We start from the raw sequence: 19127 nt of genomic DNA on the forward strand, positions 1-19127 counted from the left end.
TGATGGTGGGATGGAAATTATTGAAATCATGGTGAAATTCCTCAAGGGCTTCTTTTCCATGGGTCCAGATGATGAAGATGTCATCAATGTAGCGCAAGTAGAGTAGGGGCGTTAGGGGACGAGAGCTAAGGAAGCGTTGTTCTAAGTCAGCCATAAAAATGTTGGCATATTGTGGGGCCATGCGGGTACCCATAGCAGTGCCGCTGACTTGAAGGTATATATTGTCCCCAAATGTGAAATAGTTGTGGGTGAGGACAAAATCACAAAGTTCAGCCACCAGGTTAGCTGTGACATTATCAGGGATACTGTTCCTGATAGCTTGTAGTCCATCTTTGTGTGGAATATTGGTGTAGAGGGCTTCTACGTCCATAGTGGCCAGGATGGTGTTTTCTGGAAGATCACCGATGGATTGTAGTTTCCTCAGGAAGTCAGTGGTGTCTCGAAGATAGCTGGGAGTGCTGGTAGCGTAGGGTCTGAGGAGAGAGTCTACATAACCAGACAAGCCTGATGTTAGGGTGCCAATGCCTGAGATGATGGGGCGTCCATCAACCTCAGCCTAGATCAATCCACACAAGCGGTCCATTTCCTGGACACTACTGTGCTAATAAGCGATGGTCACATAAATACCACCCTATACCGGAAACCTACTGACCGCTACACTTACCTACATGCCTCCAGCTTCCATCCAGGACACACCACACGATCCATTGTCTACAGCCAAGCTCTAAGATATAACCGCATTTGCTCCAATCCCTCGGATAGAGACAAGCACCTACAAGATCTCTATCAAGCATTCTTAAAACTACAATACCCACCTGCTGAAGTGAAAAAACAGATTGACAGAGCCAGACGAGTACCCAGAAGTCACCTCCTACAAGACAGGCCCAACAAAGAAAATAACAGAACACCACTCGCTGTCACCTTCAGCCCCCAACTAAAACCTCTCCAGCGCATCATCAGAGATCTACAACCTATCCTGAAAGATGATCCCTTACTCTCACAGATCTTGGGAGACAGACCTGTCCTCGCTTACAGACAACCCCCCAACCTAAAGCAAATACTCACCAGCAACCACACATCACTGAACAAAACCACTAACCCAGGAACCTATCCTTGTAACAAACCCCGATGTCAACTCTGTCCACATATCTATTCCAGTGACATCATCATAGGACCTAATCACATCAGCCATACCATCAGGGGCTCGTTCACCTGCACATCTACCAATGTGATATGTGCCAGCAATGCCCCTCTGCCATGTACATTGGCCAAACCGGACAGTCTCTACGCAAAAGAATTAATGGACACAAATCTGACATCAGGAATCAAAATACTCAAAAACCAGTGGGAGAACACTTTAACCTGTCTGGTCATTCAGTGACAGACCTGCGGGTGGCTATATTACAACAGAAAAACTTCAAAAACAGACTCCAACGAGAAACTGCTGAGCTAGAATTGATATGCAAACTAGACACAATCAACTCCGGTTTGAATAAGGACTGGGAATGGCTGAGCCATTACAGACATTGAATCTGTCTCCCCTTGTTAGTATTCTCACACTTGTTATCTAACTGTCTGTCTGTACTAGGCTAGCTTGATTATCACTTCAAAAGTTTTTTTTCTCTTAATTAATTGGCCTCTCAGAGGTGGTAAGACAACTCCCACCTGTTTATGCTCTCTGTATGTGTGTATATATATCTCCTCAATATATGTTCCATTCTATATGCATCCGAAGAAGTGGGCTGTAGTCCACGAAAGCTTATGCTCTAATAAATTTGTTAGTCTCTAAGGTGCCACAAGTCCTCCTGTTCTTCTTTTTGCGGATACAGACTAACACGGCTGCTACTCTGAAACCTTTTTTTGTTTTGTTTGAGCACTCAGGCCACTTCTTACAAGCCCCACTCAAAAGTGATTTCCTCTGTAAGGAGCCAAAAGTAGTGTCACTCCTGGGACCTGGGCAGACACTAATTCCCTCTGACTGTTTCTGAAGAGTGCGGGAAATATGTTGTTTGTTTTTTTTGTCATGTAGTTTAAATGAATTCATACTCAAAGTTCTGTATGAATATGCCTAGTAAGGAATCTATTTGTCAAAAAACATTTCCTGAATCTTTTTTGTTGTCTGTATTGTTACGGACATACTTGCTGACAAGTATTTGGAAATAAATTACTAAAATTGAAATTGGCATCATTATTTTGTGTTTTGACAAATAAAATGCAGAATTTTAAAACGTGCACAGAATTTTTAATTTTTTGGTGAATTCCCCCCAGGAGTAGCCTATGGTACAGACTGCAAGACAATATCCCCAATAGAACTGCCCCACTCCTTTATCTTCCCACATCCCTCAGGTGCATATGGCATCCACCAGTTTTTTGCCATTTCAGTCTTGTGCTGGTCTGTTCAGGCTCCTGCATTTCATGTGGTGGATTTGGCTTCTTTATTGTTCAGTGTAATGTTTTTCTAGGTTGGCCTCTTTCTCACCCCCCCCCCTTTTTTTTTTTTTTTTTTTTGGCTGTATGTATTTAGATGGAATAAATGAGCCAAAGGTGTTAACGTAACCCAGTCGCTGTTTAGCATTAAACAGTGGTAAACTGGGTTTGGTATACAGAGACCTCAGACTGCTTAGTACTGTGGCAAGCACACCATTAAAACTCTTTCTTGCCTTTGATCAAAGATACAGGGGGGAAAAAAGGAAAAGCAGTGAAAGCATTTGAAATGGAAAAACAAATAAGGCTTTAATTTTATCTACATCCCTTGTTTCTTTTCCCTTTAGCTGGACAAAGGTTTTTTAGAAGGGGGGGGGGGGGGACTTGTCTGAAAGTCTCTTAGAAGGTATAAAAGATTGTGGTATCTGTCTGTTAGAGGGAATGAGAAGAAGTTAGTTGAGATTAGCTAGAGCAGCTGCTGCTGTTAAAGTCCAGTCCCATTTCATCCCAGGTGGTGGTTGGGATTCAATTGGAGCCAGTTAGGAGGAGGAGGAGGTGGTGGTGGTGGTGGTATCTGGATCCTTTTCTCTAGCCTGGTCAGGACAACTCTCAAGATGGGTTTGACAAAGGTCTGTGGTCTTTCTATCCATTAATTACTTCAGCAGTTTCAGTAGTTTTGTGTGTTCTCACATTCCAGAATCGAATTTTCATTACTGATCTTGCCTTGAGCAAAGGACTCTTCAGGACATTGGTCAAATCCATAAGGAAGCCAATGTCCATTATATTCTTCAATGAAGTTGATCTCTTGTTTGAGCCTGCTGCATACTGTTATGGCTCCTGGTGTGTGTGTTTCTGAAGTCATTTTGGTTTTTATGTGGTAGAGTTACCAGCCTCATGCACAACCTTAAGTCGACAGCTCCTTATTCATTATTTGGAGTTGTCCATATGTGAACACTCCCCCCATCTTCCACCCAGGGAACATGCTTGTAGCTTTGAATGCCCCAGGTCTCTGGAGGAGGTTTATTCCTTTTCTTCTTTCTTCTAAGCAAGTCCTTTCACCTCTGGGGGTTGTACACTGAGAGTTGAGGGAGAAATCCCTGCGGGGTACCAGGAAGTCATCAGAAACCCACAGGATGGATAGATCCCACCCTGGTATTCACTATGTATTCTCCTCACTATCTCTGCCAGACTGGCCTCCCTGGAGAGAAAAACTATATTCTAGGAAACTTGCTCTAAAAAACTTGCTCTCAGCTTGTCGAGGGTGAGGAGGAATACAATGGAGGCTATCACTCATCAGAACAACAGCTTCCTGTCATCTCATCATCCTCTCCAGATGGATGAGTTTTTAAGTCTTCCAGGATTTGATTAAAAGAATGGCTGAGACACTGGATATCAACTTGTTCGCCACAGTGACCACACCAAGCGCTCAAACTTGCAGTTGAGGCATGAGCCTGTGCTTGTTGCGGGACACCATTTCTTTAGTGGTCTTGAGGATTCCTCTGCCTGCCCACAACTTCCCCTGATCACCAGGATAGTTTCCACGACCAGGAAGGATAAAGCTGTTGTCAACATGATAGCTCCTTACTGGCCGAGACAGTTTTAGCTGTCAGATCTGCTACAGATATCTGACCTCCCATACAGTTGCCAGATGTACTGTCTCAGAACCAAAGTCAGATCCTGCATCCAGAAATCTGAATGCTTGGATATTGGCTGATCTGATAGACTGCTCCCTACAGCTTCAGAGAATTCTCAAAGCAGGAACACTTACGCAGAGTGGAAAAGATTCTTTCCCCACCCACCCACAGGGGTATCCCCAAATAATTTGGATCCAGTAGAGGTGCCAAAGATCCTAAACTATTTACAATTCATGAAACCAGTAGCACTGCCATTTGCTTCTTTCAAGATCCACCTAGCAGCAATACTGGCATGTCCATGCTCTGGTACATCCACCTTCAGTCTTTTCTTTCCCAACCGTGTCTAAATTCGTTAAAGGCCTTCTCCATACTTAAGTTAGACATCTTGCTCCCTGGTGCGGCCTCAGTCATCCTCAAGAAGCCTCCTTTTGAGCCACTGTTGGAATGCTCCATGTATTGCCTCACCATTAACACGTGTTTTCTGGTACACTGCAAATCTGTATAAATGCCTTTCTATAGTGAAGGCACTAACACACAATGCCGACGGCTATATAAATAGTTAAAACACGTCCTCCTCCCCTTTTGTTCTTAGCCAAAGACACACAACTGTTTTACTAACTGGAATATTGTGTCCAGTTCTGGGCACCATACTTTGGAAAAGATGTGCACAAATTGGAGAAAAGCAAGAGGAGAGCAATAAAAAAAAAGTCTAAAAATGTTTCAGGAAAGACTGGGAAAGAAAATTGGCTTTGTTTAGGGTGGAGAAGAGTGAATGGGGACATAAACCTTCAACTATGTAAAAGGTTGTTATAAAGAGGGGAGTGATAAACTTTTTCTCCTTGTCCACTGATGACAGGAAAAGAACTAATAGGCTTAAATTGCAATAAAGGAAAGTTAAGAAGTTTTTTCCTAATGACTAACCTAAGTGAAAGGGTAGTTAAGCACTTGAACAAATTACCTAGGGAGGCTGTGGAATCCCCATCACTGGAGGTTTTTAAGAAAAAAGGTTAGACAAACAGTTACCAGGGATGGTCTAGAGTAAAAGTAAAAATAATAGGATTAGAAGGGACCAGATGACCTTTTGGGGTCCCTTCTAATCCTACAATTAAAAAGCACTGTAGCTTTTTATAGTAGTTGTTTATATCTGATGCATCTTCTTTGAGTCTAGCCATGCAGTCATTGATCAGGCATAATTCCTTCAAGTCAGACTATTTTAAACTGAAAGAGGGACCAACACACATAGGTCTTTTCCATCTCCAAAATCAGTTCAAATTGAGATTGTGTTTTGGAAACTAACTCTCTGATCTGGGCACAAAAGACTAATGAAGATGGCTGGTGCTCTTATTGCTGTAAGAGGAAATCCTGAGTTCCTGAAGGTGAATTTTTATTCTTTCTTGGATGTGGAACTCAGTGCAATATAATGAACAACTTACAGATTGGCATTGACCTAAAAATCTTTTAACATAACTTCATGCAGAATATTATATATTTGTATATACCAGATGATTAGGAATATTCTATAGCCGAGATGGACAAATATTGGGGGGGAAAAATATATGGTTGAATTCGGAACAGATCTGTTTTACTTTATTCCCTTTATGATTCATATGAAGGCTTGCAAAAAAATGAATGGGTTTTTATTTGCCTGAATCTTGGGGGAATAATTGTGCTTCAGATGATGGCATATAGCTATGGCTATTCATATGCATCCATAATTCATTACTAGAATTTTTTGAAAAAGGCAAATAATCTAAATACAGGGCAGAACCATGAGTCAACTTCCCCCATCACACATTCCAAAGAGTGGCTAGTTGAAGTGAACAACTTAATTGGGCAACAAGATAGCTCAGTGGTTTGAGCATTGGCTTGCTAAACCCAGGGTTATAAATTCAATCCTTGAGGGGACCACTTAGGGATCTGGGGCAAAATCAGTACCTGGTCCTGCTAGAGAAGGCAGGGGGCTGGACTTGACGACTTTTTGAGGTCCTTTCCAGTTCTAGGAAATAGGTTGCTCATGAATTTTTTTTTTTTTTTAATTAACCTATCAGCAAAACTTGTTTGCATAAACTATTTGATCAATATCTGGCAGTGGTTCATGAATGATTTGCAGACAGAAAAAGTGCTATGTATTAAATTGTGAACAGCTCTATGCTGTGTACAATTCCATTATAAGTACTTTCTGTTGGTCCTCCTAGTTTTAAGTTACATTTTTAGCAATACAATTTTTTGTCAGAACATGTATGTGTTCTGCTGCAAAAGGAAAATGAGGGGAATGGTATAATTTGCAGTGTGTGTAAAGCCTAAAGTCCTACTCTGTAATCCCTTCTGCATGGGGGTAATCTTTGGCTGTGGGGCTAGGTTAAGGCAGAACCTAGGCTGTGTGTGACACAAAACCCCAGCAGGCCTTCTGTATGACTATACCTCTCCTTTTTGTGAAGGGTTGAGGTCCCTTAAGGATAGTCACTCCGGGTGCTAGCTCTGTTGTAGAGAACATGTCTTGGCACAATGTTCTGTCACTCATTCTCCAAGAATACAGCATGAGAGCCATCTGGCTGAAGTTGTTCCTTGTAGAGAGACCAATGCTGGCTGCTTCAGCCACTGAGCGGAGGACTACAACCTGGTTAGTTAGACCTATTAATGCCACACTGAACTGTGATTCCATGCCACCCTCCAAGGTCCTGTCCACTTTGTGGCCCTATTCATCATTAGCACAGATGTCTGATAGGCAGGTTCCTGTCCCCAGTAACTGATAAGCTGACACTGATTTAATCTCAGGCTCATTCATACAAGGGCCATAAGTCTGAGGAAGCTCTGGTACTAACTTCTAAGTCTGCACAGGTGCTACTCTCTAATTTGGCAGACCACATTAGTTTTAGGCCTGGCCCTTCCTCACTGGGCCTAAATGCCTTGGAACCTGAATCATTAGAACCCCTGCTCTCTGTGATCATAACCCCTTCTACTTTCCACATTGTTACTGATTTCCTCTCTCTTACCCCCCCCCCCCCCAAACCATCGCTGGAGCCAAGTGTTATCAGTGCCCTGATACTAGAGTCCCCTCTCTGTGAGGGATTGAGGGTGGTGATATCCAACCCCCCAGCCATGTAGTCAGCAATGTACCAGATTAGACAGGTAGCCTCTCTACCTTCATCCCTTGGGTAACACAGTAGAGTCAGGAAGAGAGAGCTTATCCTATCTGGTCCCTCCACCCCAGCTATGTATCCTCCCCTCAACATTCTCACTACCCATAGCTTCACTGGACATGCTCGGTTGTGCCACCATACTGCCTGCATCAAGTCTCAGGGGCTCACCCTTTCCAAAGAGACCAATTATATCATCTCAGACAAGCCCATTGGTACAGCCACAGATATTTGAAAAGCAGGAGAGTGAGGAAGAACTTCATTACAGGCTGCAGTGGATGCATCTGGCACAAGCTTGCACAGTTGCCATGAGGAGGTGTTATGCCATTCCTAAGCATTGTTCATCATTTTTAAAGGCAAAACAGCTCCCTTAGTTGCTTCCTAGGCCAGGAGGAGAGTCAATCAAAATCTCCTTCTTCCTCTGCTACTGTATCTGTTTAAATATACTTAGGCATTCTGAAATCCAACCTCTGTATACTCAACAGAACACACATTGCACTTCTTTATCCCCTTTGGAAGCCTTCCAAGTGTTTTACAGTAATTGGGATGTATTAGCTAAAGTTGGTAGATATGAAAACAGGCACAAAAAGTTTGTCCTATAGTGTAATCCTGATGAAGTTGCTGAATGGCTGTACAGAACTTTGTGAAACCAATATAAAATATCTTCCTCTCAATAACTCTATTCACAATCACGTGTTTCATTCAGCACTACTTTTCCCCAAAGCAAGCAAGATATCCACATATTGCAATTACTTTACTTCAGAACGTATCGAACTGTGGTCCATGACCATGGAAGGCTTCTTGCTGGTAGACAGAAGAGCTGACAGACCACATGGCAATGGCTCTACTTCTGTCTACGCTGCATTGAGTTAGAAATACATAAATATTTTTTCCATGACACTAGTTACCAGAGAGGGTGAGTTCACAAATCTATTAAGTCTGAGAAGCCCCCCCAGATAGCTTGCTTTCAAAAGCTACAAACAGCAGGGAGATAGAGATAGTGCAGTGATGCTACAGTTTGTACATGTAAACTACAGTGAATTGGCTATATGATTTTGAACCACAAAGAGAGAGGCCACACTGGAGTATAGGCAGGCAGAAAGAATTACCCTAGACAAATATGTACAAGAATAAAAAGCCTCCCCCAGAGTTCCTCACCACCACAGGTGAAATACATGATTTAAGACACAAAGTCCTTATCAGAAAACATCTTTAATCAAAATATCTTACATGCAAGGTGCAATGGATACATAGTTGGTAAGCAGGGTGGTATAAACATGTACGTATGGCATGTAGTTTTTACATATGTACATTAGTCTGATTCAAAATGATTTTTCATCACTTATTTTTGAGCACCCAAAAGTTTCACAAACACTCCCTACTCAAGCACTTACTATCTAAATATAAAATGCAACACATGAAAACAAATTGAGAGCAGCGGTTACAAGTTATAGTAACATCCCACAGTAATTCACACCAGTTGTGTGCTCATAGCAGTAATGTACAGTGGGTGTTAATTTTCCATGGTCAGCAACCCTCTTAACCCATATTTCCCCACCATCCTCCCACCCATTGGTGTCTGTCAACAGTGAACTCCAGCCCCTCAGCTTAGGCCTGCTCCACCCATTCCCTTCTAAGAATCATCTCTCTTCCCCTCAATGGAAGAGTTCCAGAAAGTCACTTCTGACACCAGAAAAGGCTCTGAGGGCTGGAAAGTAAAAGTTTGCTGCTGGCTGTTCCAGCAGCAGCAGTGTCTGTCTCTACTCTCATAGCCAGCACCAGTCACAAGGGGGAAGGCTCCATTCTAATAGTGTGTCCACGGAGAGGTAACAGTGCATGTACATGTGCTTGGGCCTTGTGCCCTAGGACTTTCCTCCCATTTCTCTTGGTGAGAGAAAGGAGTTCCTCTCCAGGCCTGTTCTTTCTATTCTCTCCCACCATGAAGCTTATAACAGCTTCAGTCCCTAGCCTTGCCTAGCAGCAGCCACCTACCCTGTGAGGAGGCTCTACAGCCCATGAGGTGCCAAGGAGAGTGGCAATACTTAGACCCCCATACTAGTTTGACTGGTACCAACAGTCACATAATTAAGGGTTCAGCTCATTGGAGGCTCACATATCACATTTTTGAAAACACCATGAAACAATTGCCCATATCAGCATGCATAGCACTATGAAAATGCTACCACTGTATTTATTATTATGAGGTACATGTATGGACCTTGTCTGAGTGTCAGATTAGTTTGCACCGTTTGGTTGTTCCTTGGGTAAAGCAACAGGAGCAGAGTTAGGTACGGGTTTTTGGATGTCCTAAGTCTGTGCATCCCCATAGTTTTCAGTTTAGTAAATGTTTTCATTTTAAATATTCAGTTTAACTTGTGCACTATGAGGAAGCCACACTGTTCTAATGCATTTCTAGTGTTCCAATCTGCATGATATGTGCCTTTTAATTGTGGATAGGGGTGAGAATTCTACATGCTTTTTAAGCATTAAACATTCAGAGCTTGTTTTACCCTGGAAGGCACTAATAACCAGAAAACTAGTCAAATGAGGACAATAATACCTGGAGTTAAGGGAAAGTTACCAACTGAAACAAGGAGCATTAATAAAACTGTATAAATCTTTTGTTTGCAGAATCTTTTCTGTTTCCATGACCAACATTTTGGAGAAAGGAAGTCCTGGGTAGTGGGTGTTTAAATAACTATTATTTCCATTAAGGTATGGTAATGTACATCCTTAGACATCCCAAATATTCTCCAACATAACCAGGAAAGACTAGACTTGATAGTGCTAAATTGAAAAGTGTGAGCAAGCAGGCCTTCTTTATGATGGAAAAAAAATAGAGCAAATCCCACTTTTAAAAATCTTTGCAAGTCACCTTTAAGCATTTTCACCAAAGAATTAGATACATATTACTTATGTGAAGTGTTATTTTCTTCCACTCCCCCCACACCAGGAAGAAATTGTTCTCCAGAAGCAACTAATGCTTTCCTGCAAATCAAAAACTGGCGAGCAAAATTTAAAAAACTCCTTCCCACCCAAACTGTGTTAGGAAACTGACCTAAAACTTTTAGTATGTTTTCTAATGCTAGATACAGGATATGGATAACAGCAGGAATCAATACTCAAAAGTAAATATAGTTCTTACATTTTTATTTTTTAGTAAACTTGATATTGGTTTACAATAATCAACAACTGGGCTTTAAAATCTGATTTTTTTTCATTTATCTTAAAGAGCCTTTCAGTGGCTACAAATACATTAAGTGGGCAAGGAAAATGTTTCCTAAACCATTTTAATCCTAAAATTTAATATGGTTTTATGTTGATTGTACAAGTCTATTCAGATGTTGGTATCTGGTTAGAAAGTATCTTGTCAAAAAAAGTAGAAGTACACTGAACATGCAGCTTGCTAAAGCCTAGAGAAGCATCAGGAATGCTTAATGAATACATTTAAATTTTTGAGTATTTAAATAGAAGGTGACATTTGTCCTGCACTGAAAGTAGTTTTAATTGATTTGATTCAACATAAGTAATTTGCTTACCCTCTTTTATATCCTATTCTGAATTATACAAACAGGGTTCAGTTCACGTGTACTTTTATAGAAATCAGTTTAGATTCATACATCTGTAACAAAATAATCTCTTAATCAGTTAAAAACACCTATAAAAAGATCTGATAATCTAACTTTTTTTCTTTTTTTAAAACATCCCCATCTGTTTTAAATATATTTGGACTTCCTATTAGTGTAGAAAAAGGGAAAGGAGAAGCTATGTCATGCAAATGTTATGAACAGTCAGACAAAACACTCAATAAGAAATTTATAATCAAAATGACAGGCATGTGAACTTTTTTCCAATAATCAGTCTAGCTTCTGTCTTTATAAAGTTACATACAAGCCGGGATACAAGTTAAGGTCCCCTAAAGTAAACAAATTCCTTGTTTAAAGGCCTGGAACAATTGCCATGCAAATGTTAGTCTTATTTCCACTTTAAATCACATATTAATGCTATATGATCAGAGGGATGAGAGACACTTGGCAAGGCCTGATGGGTGGTAACTTCTTCATGACTTGGCAATGGAATTACTTGTTCAACCTCTAAAGCATTTATGTCAATGAAAATGTAGTCCAGGCATCCATGAAACCCACCAACATAATTTGTATAAGCAGGTTCTCCACAAGCACTTTGCAGTTTGAAAGGATGAGTTAGAGACATATTGCATCTTTCTTCTTCTCCATTAGAGACCCAGTCTTCATGATCCTCAGCAATATTGCCACTATTGATAAAACTATACATTCCAGTTGAAGGTGTACTATTAAAATCACCGCAGAATATGACAGGTATGCCAGAATATAGATCACACGTAACATGCCTAATGTGAGACAAAGCTACAGCAATTTGGATGAGACGGATGTTTCCACCTATGAACATAAAAGCATGTTAATTAAGTATTTTATTTATTCAGTAGTTTCAAAGTTTTATAAACCACTGCTGACTGGTAGTTTGCAGAAATATACGTTTTAAAACCGTTAGCAAGGCTTCAACTTCAGTCCATGATTGTAGGGACTGTGCACCTTTAAACATACCCCTGCAATTTTCCCTCCCAAGTATGAGTGAATCTAGAGAAACCAAATATCTTCTTTGCTAAGGATTGAGCAGGGGCCTTTTTCACCCTTGCTCAGTTCTTCAGTTAATCCCCTGGCCTAATGGCCACTGGCTTCACCCCACCATCTCAGTGGCTTTTTTCTGCCCCTACACCCTTCAGGAACACCAAGAAACAGGAGGTAATCTCCCCTCCTAGTTTTTGGACCTAGAAGGGAGACGTGGTTTGAGAGGCCCTATTTGCTTCCTCTGCTGTCAATACCACAACATGGCTCCATCAGTTACACTGAGGACAGAGGGATCCACACTTTATAAACCCATCTATATTAGAAAATTACAGATTGGGGATGGAATGTAGAATACAATGATCTTTGCTTCAGCTATATTCTGAACATTCCTAAGCAAGCAAGACTACACTCTATAATGATATAACACAATCCTCCAATCGGGTTGGTGCAGCAGTTAAAGATCACATTTTGAGAAGGAATGAACAAAGGAAATCCTCACCTCCGTAAGGAAAGGTGTGGAACTGTAAGAAGTAGGGAGCAATCCTTCCATTCAGAAAAGTGTGAAATGCAAATTCTAGTTGTGTAGGAAAAATGTTACTAAATCTAGCTAATAATATATACTTGTATACATCAGTAAAGTTACCTTTTGGATGCCAGTACAGATGAGTATTGGCTATACAAATCTTCCTCAAAGGATCATTTGTAGACTGAAGAACTGAAACCTGCATGAAACAGCACACTTTTACAAAATGTTAAATCAGAATATGCTTTACAGACCTCAGAGTGCCTATGCAGAATTATGCATTATTAGTGATTAATTAGCTTGTACCTGGGTGACAATTCCCATTTTTATACATCTCTTTCTACACATTATTTTGAATGTTATAGAAAAATATTATAAGCAATAAACAGGTTTTGAAAAACGTGTACCTGACAGGAAATAGCCCACGTATACTAACTACACATGCCATTATAACTTTTCTCCCCCACAATCCCCCATGACAATTATAGTACTTTATCAGTTCTACAACTAGTAAAATAAATGTTTGTAAAATAAGTAATTTGACACATTCCAGCAAAATTAATGTATTTGCCAAATACTACTTTACCAGCCCTGCCTATCAAGTCTCTTGCTTTTGCTATACTTTTTCTTCCCCATTTCACTCTCTTTCCTGTAAAAGATCTTAGTGTAGCTTTTCCCTTCTCCATTCTTCCACCCCTCTGCAGAAACAACATTGCAGTTGTTTCTCTGCACTGTGGAAGCCACCACTGCACTAGTCTGGGAAGTTAACTTTTTTTAAACAAAAGTTTAGATTGCTATCAAGCACCAGGGAAAGTTTGCTTCTCACTTGTAAAGGAGATTATATTTGTCACTTCCACAAGCCTCCATGTCAGTTACTGGGATTTCTAACATGGGCCATGATCCTGTAAACACTTATGTGGATGCTTAACTTTGAGAGTAGTCAATGGGTCTACAAACATGAACAGTTAAGCACGTTAAGCGGGATCGGGGCCTTAATTTTCTTAATGTCACTAACAGCACAGTCAGTATCTCACATGCACACCCCACTTGTATGTCTACAGGGTTTCAAAATCAGATAGCCAATGCCCCAAAGTTTATTAAAATTTAGAATAAAAATATTTTCGAAACTAAAATCAGATCTGATATTTTAGAAGCGCTGACACACTCCAATGTTCTGTTATATCACAATTAAGAATTCACTTTAAAATGGTTTGAAGACAGAAAGAAACCAAAGAAAATGAATACATTATTTAAAATTGGCAGGATCACATTTTTATCAAGCCCACATTCTAAAGGGCAGAAATCAGGGGAAGGGAACTGACACTGGCCACGCGTACCCAGTTGGGTGAATGGCAACTGAATGACAGACTGTGACACTACCACCTATCAAAACACATTTCCTTGTTTTACACATTAAGCAGTGTGAGCGTCTGCCTAATTCTCAAAACTCTCCATAACTTAGGGCTTGACTACACTTACTGGGGGATCCACGAGCAGCAATCGATGCATCAGCGGTTGATTTAGTGGGTCTAGTGAAGATAAGACTCCTGTACTCCACCTGATCGAGAAGAGCAGGGGAGACTCCCGTTGACATCACGTAGTGTGGACCCCATGGTAAGCAGATCTAAGCTACATCAATTTGAGTTATGCTATTAACGTAACTCACATTGCGTAGCTTAGATCGAATTTCCCTTATAGTGTAGACAAGGGCTTGCTCCAGCATAGACTGACTCCATGGCTATGTCTACACTACCACAGTAAGTCGACCTATGCTACGCAACTTCGGCTACTTGAATAACGTCGCTGGAGTCAACGTACCTTAGGTCGAGTTACTGCGGGGTCTACAACGCGGGTGGAGGGGGAGAGGGTGTCAATAGGAGAAACTCTCCTGTCGACTTGCCTTGCCTTACTCTTCTCGTCAGGGGTAGAGTAGAGGTCTACTGGAGAGTGATCTGCTGTTGATTTGGCAGGTATTCACTAGACCCGCTAAATTGACCGCTGGTGGATCAATCTCAGAGCATCGATCCCGGCTGTAGTGTAGACACAGCCTATGGTTCCTACCCTACTCACTATCACAGCTCTGCCTGCCTGAGAAGTTTTTACTCTATTGCTGCTCTGTCCCTTCTTTTTCCTTCCACCAGTAGTCCTATAACGACCCTCCTCCTGAACAGCAACAGTGCCTCCCACTCGCTCTGCATTTCGATTTCCTGGGGGTTGGACACACCCAATTTGTGAGGCAGAGCTGCTGTACAAGTGGCCGGTACCTGCAGCACAGAGGATCTCTGCAGCACCTTCTCCTGGGCTAAGGGGTAGGGGGCTAGCTTGTCCCGCAGCTCCTTGTGCAGTGGGTTGGAGACCAGGGCCTCATTGAAGGCAATATCGTGCTCGCTAAGCAAGGTGAACTTATCCCTGCGGTAGAAAGTAGCCAAGCCTTCATGCTGCTTCTCCTTGATCCTGAAGAGACCTTCGAGGCCGAAGGCGTCCAGTGCCGGGGCCAAGCTATCAGCGAAGACAGACTTGTCCACCTCCTGCAAGCAGATGAGGTCGGCGCTGTAGCCGACCAGCTCCTTCTTGAGCAGGTTCTGCCGGTAGTCGAGCTCCAGCGCGTAGGGCGCGCAGTAGGGGTAGAGCACCGTCCGGGAGTGCTCGGTCTGAGCATAGATGTCAGCCAGAACGTTGTAGGAGACCGTGCGGATTAAGCCTTCCCCGGACACCTTCTTGGTGTAGAGGTGCCGGGAGTCGAAGGTACAGGCGCCGGGCCCAGCCTCTACAGGGCCGCTGCTCTCCACCTCCCGGGGCAGCCCGTAGCGCTGCTGGCTGTTGCCCGGGGTGCAGTGGAGCTTGAGGCGCAGTCCGATGTGCGCGTTGGTCGGCGTGAAGACGCGGTCCCTGACGGGGGCTTCTACCCAGATGTCGCCCCCTGGGGAGGGCTCGTCCCCGCCGCCCCCCGGCTGCTCCCGGTACCAGCGGAAGAGACAGTGCTGGGGCGCGCCGAATTCGGTGTGGATCTTGGGGCAGACGGGGAAGCCGGCGAGCAGCGAGCGGGGCAGCTGGAGCTCGATGACTGAGGGCGGGTTCCGCTCCACCTGGTACTTGACTTCGCCGATCTGCAGCACGGCGCCGTCCTGCCAGGCCTCGGCATTGGACACGTCTTCAGCCACGGACTCCCCGTCCCGCGAGAAGAGGCGCACGGCGAGTGGCGCCGTCGGCACCGGCTCCCCGGCCGGTCCCGCCTCCGCCCGCGCTTTCTTGCTCTTCTTGGCCGCCTTGGCATGGCCCTTGCCGGCGTTGGTGGCGATGCGGGCCAAGGCCCGGCCTAGCGGCTCCGTCTGGTCCCGCTGCATGTGCTTGGCGCTCCCGTCACACAGCACGAACCACAGGCTCATCTTCGGCTCCGACGGGACGCAGCGCACCACAGCCCGCTCCATGCGGCCAGGCGAGTCTCCGCAGGCAGGGCCGGGGGAAACCGCGACGCCGCCGCTGCTAAGGAAAGCGGCCGATCGGCAGCGGAGCCTACTCGGGCCGGCAGCGGCTCGTAGCTCCCCCCACAGAAGGCTCCACATGAACCAGCCAGCCCGGCATCCACCATTCATCAGCCGCCGCTGCGTTCCGGCTCCGGGCCGCGCGCCAAGGCAGCCTCACATTGGTGACAGCACATTCGCCTGCAATCGCCCGGAAACCCGCGCCGGGCCAAAAGCTGCCGAGCTGAGCGGCGCGTCGCAAGTGCTGATGGGTACTTGGGTGGTCAGATACCGGAAATGATGAAAGGGAAGGCCGAACCAGGGGAAATGCATTTGTGATTGGAGGCAGTCGTGAGCACAGGCCGGAAGTGCTGACTATTTACTTCCTGTAGAGCGATGTCGCTAGTAAAGCTCGTGGAAACACCTAGTGCTGTGGCTGCCGAGCTCGTACCGCGGCTGGAGGTCGCGTGGGAACAGGCAGCCTAGGGTCATGGGCGCTCCTTTGTAGCTCTCAGAGCCTTATCTAAGTGGTTTCCTTGGAGAAAATAATCTCTGTCTTTTGAAGCTCTCTAGGGAATTGTCCCTTCTCCCTCCCTGAGATATCAGGCCTTAGTGAGGGCCGTGTCAGTTATCAGGTCTCTTCAGGGCTAGGCAGCTGGGACAGTTTGGATGAAGTAGGTTAACTAAACACTAAGGCTACATCTACACTAGAGGGGGGAATCGATTTAAGATACGCAAATTCAGCTACGTGAATAGCGTAGCTGAATTCGACGTATCGCAGCCGACTTACCCTGCTGTGAGGACGGCGGCAAAATCGACCTCTGCGGCTTCCTGTCGATGGCGCTTACTCCCACCTCCGCTGGTGGAGTAAGAGCGTTGATTCGGGGATCGATTGTCGTGTCCCGATGGGACGCGATAAATCGATCCCCGAGAGGTCGATTTCTACCCGCCGATTCAGGCGGGTAGTGTAGACCTAGCCTAAGTATCTCTGATATTAACAACAAAATCCTGCACCCCTGAGGGAGAGCCTTTAAACACTCCCTAAAATGAACCCGCAAGAAGGGATTTACTCTCCGAAATAAGTGAGATGTGAAAAGAGGAAGACTTGTCTCCCGAAAAAATTCATACTTCTATAAAGCATTCTTTAGCATAACACTCCATACATATAATTGATGCCTGAGGTTTGGATTTATTTTCTACTTACCTGGTTCAGAATGTTTCGTGTTTATTGAAAGAAAGATAAAAATAGAACAGTTCAATCACTTAAAGATGTGATATCTGTAGAAAGAGTGATTTTAGAAAAGTGTTAGTCATTTGTAATATTGAATTTAACTATTCGTTATTATGACTAAGACCTCAGTCCTGTAGCTGCATCTGTGTGATCATTAAAGTCTGCTCACAGGGAGGCATTGGAAGGTCAAGAAGACCTAGGGTAAATTATTTCACTTCTCTGTGCCTCAGTTTCTCTATTTGTAAAATAGGAGGGAATGAAGCACTTGGTAAAGTGCTTTGAGATCTAATGATGAAAAGCAGTATAAGAACTAGATATTACTATTATTATCATAGTGGGACTTGGTAAGTCTCATCACTTCCCTAGATCAAAGGTCTAGTTTGTGGTTTTGTTAATTTTACTGGGGAAGTTAGCCGTAAGAACAACTATCTGTTGTAGTTATATAGCAACCCCACAATCTTTCTTTTTTGATGAATTTATCCTCACAATGATCCAGTGAGATAGGAAAGTACTGTTATCCCTATTGTATCGATAGAAAACTGAGGCACAGATCCTCAAAGGTATTTAGAAATCTAATTCCCATTGGTCAGTGGGAGTTAGGTGACTAAATACCTTTGAGGATCTGGGACAGAGACTTACGCCTTGTCTACACTAGAAAGGGTTTGCCTGTATAACTTTTACCAATTTCCTAAATAAAATAAGGACTTTTTTGCCAGTTTAACTTAATCTACTCTAGGGCTTTTACTGGCATAGCTATTTTGGTTAGAGCTGTGATTTTGTCATGCTTCTAACCAACATATTCTGGCAGAACCTTTAAGTGTAAACCAGGTTTAAGTGGTTTGACCATGGTCATGCAATAGGACTGTGGCCTAGCAGGAAACTGAACCTGGCTTTTCTAAGTCCCAGGTTAGCATCCTAGCCACTGGATCATCCTTCTTCTCGGAATAAAAATAAAGTTGATTATGTATTTTATTAGAGTTAGTAGTAATATATTGTAATGCAAAGCTAAAAAAAATCTCAGTGGCCATATAAAATCCTGATTCAGCATTAAGTGAAACCTCACCCCTAGCACCTGTGTTAGCTTTAGGGATCCAGTCATGCAGTTCATTGCAGGATTAGGGATTGCATGCTTAAATATTCACAAGATCAGGTCCTAAAATTAAACTGCTTAAATACAGTTAAAGCCCTTGTCCTATAAATGATATCAGGAGTGTGTGAAAAGCGTTTGCAGACTCCTAATATCTTGGGACCCAGATATCTAATATTTTGGTTCTTAATAATTATTTAATACATTCACACTTGTATGGAAAAGGAACATTCCCTTTGTCAGTTTAATCATTAGTGGTTTCTGCACATCTCTACTATATACTCCAGTCTGAGTGCATTGAAACTTATTTGTCTGAACAGAGTTGAATATGTTGTGAAATCAACTAAATTACATAAAATAACAGTATTTCTGTATGTAGGACACAGAGGTGTAAGTATATCCCCCAGAGACCCAATAATAGTGACATGAGTAGAGCACAGAAGGCTGTGCACGGGTTGTTCTCTCTCTAGGTGAGGCTTGTTTAAGAATCTTTAGGCATAAAGACAGATTTCAGAGTGGTAGCCGTGTTAGTCTGTATCAGTAAAAAGAAAGAGGCGTACTTGTGGCACCTTAGAGACTAATAAGTTTATTTGGGCATAAGCTTTTGTGGGCTAAAACCCACTTCATTGGATGCATGCAGTAGAAAATACAGTAAGAAGATATATACACAGAGAACATGAAAAAATGGGTGTTGCCATACCAACTCTAACGAGACTAATCAATTAAGGTGGGCTATTATCAGCAGGAGAAAAAAAAACTTTTGTAGTGATAATCAGGATGGTCCATTTCAAACAGTTGAAAAGAAGGTGTGAGTAACAGTAGGGGAAAAATTAGCATGGGGAAATAGTTTTTACGTTGTGAACCCATCCACAATCAGTCTTTATTCAAGCCTAATTTAATGGTGTCCAGTTTGCAAATGTGACATTATCGGTGATACTGTTCCTGACAGCTTGTAGTCCATCTTTGTGTGGAATGTTGGTGTAGAGGGCTTCTACATCCACAGTGGCCAGAGTGGTGTTTTTT

At 43.1% G+C, this 19127-nt stretch overlaps 1 protein-coding gene across 1 annotated transcript; it reads right to left on the reverse strand.

The window, feature by feature from the left end:
- Positions 1-8391: 8391 nt before the first annotated feature.
- On the reverse strand, positions 8392-17026 carry PDE12 (phosphodiesterase 12). The gene is made up of 3 exons (XM_005288350.4): positions 14590-17026; positions 12446-12524; positions 8392-11613 (listed from the first exon to the last, which is right to left on the reverse strand). Exons 1-3 carry the CDS (start codon positions 15916-15918, stop codon positions 11171-11173), a joined length of 1851 nt encoding a protein of 616 aa, XP_005288407.2. The 5' UTR covers positions 15919-17026; the 3' UTR covers positions 8392-11170.
- Positions 17027-19127: the final 2101 nt, after the last annotated feature.

This window comes from Chrysemys picta, chromosome 7, assembly GCF_011386835.1.
Source record: "Chrysemys picta bellii isolate R12L10 chromosome 7, ASM1138683v2, whole genome shotgun sequence".
NCBI lineage: Eukaryota > Metazoa > Chordata > Testudines > Emydidae > Chrysemys > Chrysemys picta.

Coding starts and splice junctions, on each gene's coding strand:
- PDE12 (XM_005288350.4), bottom strand. CDS start 15,918: ATGAATGGTGGATGCCGGGCTGGCTGGTTCATGTGGAGCCTTCTGTGG. Junction 12,525..14,589: donor AGAGATCCTCTGTGCTGCAG/GTACCGGCCACT, acceptor TGTTTCATGCAG/GTTTCAGTTCTTCAGTCTAC. Junction 11,614..12,445: donor TCTGTACTGGCATCCAAAAG/GTAACTTTACTG, acceptor TTATGTTCATAG/GTGGAAACATCCGTCTCATC.